Genomic DNA, 6100 nt, shown 5'->3' on the forward strand with positions numbered 1-6100 from the left:
AATATCTTATCATCGGCAAAGAGCGAGAGTTTGATCTCGTCTGTCCCCATTTGGACACCCTTAATATCCCTCTCTTGCCTAATTGCTGTGGCGAGGATTTCAAGCACTATGTTGAATAGAAGTGGAGATAGAAGGCATCCCCAAGGCTTCTCCAATTACCCTCCACCTGCTAGGCTAAAATAAAACTTTTTCTAAAGCTTGGAGCCCTGTAATATTTAAAGGAGCTTGACATAGAAGTAGCTTACTTGAGGTGTTTCCTGTTTTTCAGTGTTCTACCATTTATTCAGAAAAGTTTTTATTCAAATCACCCTTATTATCATCTATAGATAGGAATTTAAGAGCTCCTTACATATAAAGTTCATTGGTCAATTGACTACAAGAATTTTGTTTTGGAGATCCCTCAGGAAAAAAGAAAACCTTTCCTATAATTTAGTTTCCTTACCTGTAAAATGACAGACTTGGCCTAACTGATTATCAAATTTTAAAATTTCTAAACATATGTTATTTGTACAATAAGACATCTGACATATAATATAAAAAAATTTCTTAAAACATATTATATACTGTTGATGGCTGTATGGAACAATATCTCAGAATCCACAAAATAGCAGCCTTGCTCACAACTTAAGTTTTGAGGATGATTGGAGATGGTAGACATTTATTTCTTACAGAAGAAAATTTGTTTTTTTTTTAAAATTGAAATAAAAATATCTGCATTTATAAATTTATTTTTTTTGTTTTCCTTACCGAGGATTTATATTTCAAATAAAAAGTTCTCATTGTATTTTTTTGTGACAGTCAAATCCATCTTATACTTACTGTTTGTTTTTATTAGTTTTCTCCTCCTGTACCATAGATGCATTCTCCTTTTTACACTTGTTTCTCAAAATACATGAATTCTTCCTCAATTTCTCTCTCTTCAGTTCCTCTCTATTGGTTCAATACATGATTCTTTCAGCTAGTATTATATATAAAAAGTTTCCAGTTCCCCACCTGTTCTCTCCCTTTCTATCTCAGTCCTTTATTGTCAACAAGTTTTTCAGACAGATGTGATTCTGCTCTGAAAACTTGAACTATTAGGTTTTCAAATAATGTCTTTTCCTTCTTTCGAAAATGACAGACACCTTGACTTAAAAGGGTATGAACAAAGGCAATAGATCACAATTGAGTATTTTCAAAACCATTATTTAACCAGCTACGTTGTAATGGCCAACTCAGGTTTAAGGTCAAAATGATGTGTTGATTTTATGCATGCTGAATTCTTTTTCGCTATTAAGGGAATTTATATGTAAGATATTCCTTAAAAATTTAAAATTACCTTTACCTATTAATAAAGACCAATTGTTTTTTATTTGTATTTTAATGTATTTTAAAATTGTTTCCAATTCTTTAGCCTCACCCTGTGATCCCACTTTTATCCTGAGCTGTGCTCCTTGCAACGTGATTTGCTCCATTATTTTCCAGAATCGTTCTGATTATAAAGATAAGCATTTTCTTAAGTTGTTGGAAAAATTATATGCTAATGTCAACATTCTCAGCTCCCCATGGATGCAGGTGAGACCATGATCCTTTCCTCCTGAGAAACAAGTTACGCCCTTTTCTCTGAGAATTCCAAAATTCTATGTGGACCAGGCTGTGAAGTGCATGTTTGAATACCACTATTCTGCCAATAAAGTCATGGAATAAACATCTGGGAAAGATTGCTGAGCTCTTTATATTACACACAGGAGATAATGCCGAAATATAGGGCAGGCTTTCAAGCCCATTAGCTTCCTATATAGTGATTTTTCCATTAAACCCAAGGTCCTGTTTCTATAAAGTACTTTGTTAACTGTTCAAAGTATGCCTACTTCACTCAGTGGACATTCAAGCCCTTTCTGAATGCTTCTGTTACCCAAAAGGCTTGCCTACCAATCAACATTTTGAGACTTGTTTGTCATATTACATGTCAGAAATAGCCTAATTAGGGAGATAATATCTTCTCAAGGAAATAGAATATGTAGGACCATAGAAATACTCTGCCAGTAAACTGCCAGGAAACAATACTGCATAGCATAGGGGTGTTTGATGCCTCAGGTGGCATCCTAGCCAACAAGGTATCTGGGTTAGAAATGACAAAATGGTTAGTTTTATGGTGTATGAACCAGAAATGACCATCACAAGTTTACCCTGTGCTGAATTGGCATATCCCACACTCTGCCTAAATAACAATTGTGTGATCTCAGAGAAGTCACGTAACTGCTCTGGTGCACAGTTAGTTTCAAGGTATATTTGAGCCCCTCCTACTTCTACAAATAATGATTCCCTTTCTGAGGCTATTTGATAGAAATAAATAAAGCGGGGGCTAGTTTTGTGCTCTCAACCAAGTTGCCCAAACTCACTTAAAATGTGTTGTCATCTACAAAATGTGAATTCTAGTAATTCATTCCATCTTATATTTCAAGGTTGTGGGGAATAATTGGTATAAAAATGAGAGAACATAAAGATGCTGTTACATTATAAAAATTATGTATAAGTCTAGGAAATGATTATTATATTTGATTCTCTGGTCAGAATTTTCTCCCTCAAATCTTTCCATAAGCATTGAGAATTACTATATATGCACAATAAAAATGTCTCCCTCAAGATGGACACCATATGTTCATTTTAATAACTATAATTTCTAACCAGGGCTTGGATTATGGCATATGTCTTCAATTAGTATTTTTTATTCAATAAATTATTGTTTGTCTTTTAGATCTACAATAATTTCCCTGCTCTCATCGATTATTTCCCAGCGACCCTTAACACATTATCTAACAATGCTGTTTTTATAAAAAGTTATATTTTGGAGAAAGTAAAAGAACACCAAGAATCGTTGGATGTTAACAATCCTCGGGACTTTATTGATTGTTTCCTTATCAAAATGGAGCAGGTAAGATGTTAAGAACATATGGACTCCACTCTGAACCCACATCTCCACTAGGGTAGGTGAAGAGAAATTTGCATCACAAGCCATAGTCTCTCAGGTGGAGGAGAGCATGTGCTCCACTTTCCTTTGTCCCCGAAAACTATGTGGCTCAAGGCACTTTCCCATTCTCTAGGGGCAGCCCATCCTAGGAGTCAGAATTCTGGGAATTCTGTAGCTCTCCTGTACTTCCCATGACCTTTGGGTTATTACAGTCCAAGTGAGTGCTGGGGAATATTTGTGTGGGATCCAGTGACAAGGAGACCCCCTGGACGGGATAGAGACACACAATGGATGCACCAGCAGTATAGTGCCTGCCATCTGGGCTTGGGACTATGGTGGGGGAAGTAGCCCCACGCGGGCTGGCAGTCTGGTATTATGTACATAAGAAGTTCTCAGTTTGCCAATGGAAGCATTTCTTGGGCTCATGAGGGTAGAGGGGCATGCTGACAGTTGGGGAGCCAGCAGTCTGCTACAAATATGAGTGGAGGAAAGGTATAAACCCACACCTACTCTTTCTGTGGGACTACAGATTCCTCAGGGCCAAAATCTTGCTCGTTTTTGTTCTGCTCTGCAACTTCTTCCTGTGGAATGTTCAGTGTGTTCTGGCCCTCTTTCCTCATTCCACCTGGGCTATGCTTTTTCACTGAAACTTTTTCTTTATTCTGAGATAATCTGAGGATTGATGTCTTTAGTCAGCCAATTTGCCTGACTACTCCAATATATTTATCTTCTGAAGAAAAAATTCTAACTTTAACTAAAGTTTTTGAAATAACCCAGACAGACAAAAATAAAGACAGCTGACTACAAAAGAATGAACAAAGACTATGTCACATATAGGACACTGTAAAGCAACCACATATTTGAATATTGGGTGTTCTAGAAGGTAAGAAAGCCCAAACCTATTTAATGAAATAATAACTAAAAACTTTCCCAGTCTATGAATTGATTTAGATATCCAGTTACAGGAAGCTCAGAGATCCCCAAATAGATACAACCCCAAAACATCTCCATGGCACATTATAGCCAAACTGTCAAAAATTAAAGACAATAAGAGAATTCACCCCTGCAGGGTACCACTTCGGCTTACATGTCGGATGTATGACTGTTCTAGGTAGTCAAGGCACCATTTCCTGGGATGCAGGTTGCTTTTTCAATTTAGACACCAGGGCAGTGTGTCTTTTCTGAGCAGAAAGGTATTGTTTTCCCAGGAGGGAGGGTACTGCTTTAGCTCAAGCACAAAGGATTGTGACTTCTCTGGGTGGCCAAGACACCATTTCCCTGGATGCCTGGCATTGCTCCTGCTCTGGCACACGGTGACTGGATGCAGCAGCAGCATGGAAGATTATATGGAGTGGCTCCGCCATAGCACTCTTCCCTTGACTGACCGTGTATAACTTCAGTTCGAATCCTGTAGGGCAGGGCACAGCATCACCTGGTAGGAGTTTTTGGAGCAGCTCCACAAATACTCCAAAGTGTTTCCAAAGTTTCTGCTTCTGCCTGGGGACATGGGAGAAGTAGGTGGAGATACTCCACCTCTACTTGGCCCTCAGGGAAGGGTGTAACAGCTGCTTGAAGCTTGGCTTGGGGATGTCAGGCCACCACCTAAAGGTGGTTTGACAGTGGCTTATCCTTAAGGACGAAGGGGAGCCATGGCTGCTCATCTCTGGAGCACGATCCCCTCCAGCTTTTGTTCCAGTTCCAAGATAGTTTAACACAATAGCCATGCAGGGCACAGAGAGTAGGACAGTTTCAGCTCCTTCTCTGTGGCTAGCACAGCTATGTGGATTCCAGGCAACTCCCTCAGCTGGGTTTCATGCCTGTGAAGACTGCAGGGGTCCCCAGTGTTGAGGGCTGTAAGTGTTCAAAGTGTTGATGGGAGTTTGCTGGGATACTCTTGCTTACCTTTTTGTTGTAGGGATAAATTCTTCCTGGTTTCCGGCTGATCCCAGTTGGGGAATGAGGTTGTGGAGGCCTAGTGTTTCTTCCTATCCTCTATATGTGTATTCTGAGTTTCAGTGTTTCTGTTATTACTTTGATGTACTCTTGCCCTCTCCTTTAGTTATTTTCATTAAAATGTAGTTGTATATTTATTGTTTTGGCTGTCTTTCAGAAGATGATGAGTGCTTGGGGTATCTAATTAGCCATTTTGCTGGCATCACTGTCTGTCTTGTTTTTTGATGGTAGCCCTTCTAATGGGTGAGGTGGTATCTCATTGTGGTTTTTATTTACATTTCCCTAATGATTAGTGATGTTGGGCATTTTTTCATGTACTAAAGGCCATTTATATACCCTCTTAGGAAAAATGACTATTCAAGTCCTGTGCCCATTTTTAAATTAGATTGTTTGCGTGAAAAACTTCTAATGTGCTGTTAGACTCAATTTACTAGTATTTTGTAAAGAATTTTTGTATCTATATTCATAAGAGATATTGATCTTTTGTTGTGGTATCTTTATATGGCTTTGATATTAGAGTAATGCTGGCCACATAGAGTGTATTGGAAAGGATTCCCTCTCTTTCTTTTTGGACAAATTTGAGTAATATTGGTTTCAAGTATTTTTTTTTTTACTTCAGCATATTATGGGGGTAAAAATATTTAGGTTACATATATTGCCCTTGCCCCACCCGAGTCAGAGCTTCATGTGTGTCCATCACCCAGAAGGTGCGCACCGCAACCATTAGGTGTGTATATACCCATCCCTTCCTCCCCCCTCCCACCTGCCTGACACCTGATGAATGTCATTACTATATGTGCACTTAAGTGTCAATCAGTTAAAACCAATTAGATGGTGAGTACATGTGGTGCTTATTTTCCATTCTTGGGATACTTCACTTAGTAGAATGGGGTCCAGCTCTATCCAGGATAATACAAGAGGTGCTAGATCACCATTGTTTTTCGTGGCTGAGTAGTATTCCATGGTATACATATACCACATTTTATTAATCCACTCATGGATTGATGGGCACTTGGGTTGTTTCAACATCTTTGCAATTGTGAATTGTGCTGCTATAAACATTCGAGGTTAGGTGTCTGTTTTATAGTACGTCTTTTGTTCTTTTGGGTAGATGCCCAGTAATGGGATTGCTGGATCAAATGGTAGATCTCCTTGTATCTCTTTGAGGTATCTTCATATTGCTTTCCACAGAGGTTG

At 38.7% G+C, this 6100-nt stretch overlaps 1 protein-coding gene across 1 annotated transcript in view; it reads left to right on the forward strand.

Moving 5' to 3' along the window:
- LOC105822723 (cytochrome P450 2C19-like) overlaps nt 1-6100 on the forward strand; it is a 42034-nt gene that overhangs the window by 5238 nt on the left and 30696 nt on the right. The window contains exons 4-5 of the mRNA XM_012659751.1: nt 1394-1554; nt 2738-2914. Coding sequence (XP_012515205.1) covers nt 1394-1554; nt 2738-2914 — 338 coding nt within the window. The remainder of the gene's footprint in view (nt 1-1393; nt 1555-2737; nt 2915-6100) is intronic.

Source organism: Propithecus coquereli, unplaced genomic scaffold (genome assembly GCF_000956105.1).
Source record: "Propithecus coquereli isolate 6110/MARCELLA unplaced genomic scaffold, Pcoq_1.0 Scaffold63, whole genome shotgun sequence".
NCBI lineage: Eukaryota > Metazoa > Chordata > Mammalia > Primates > Indriidae > Propithecus > Propithecus coquereli.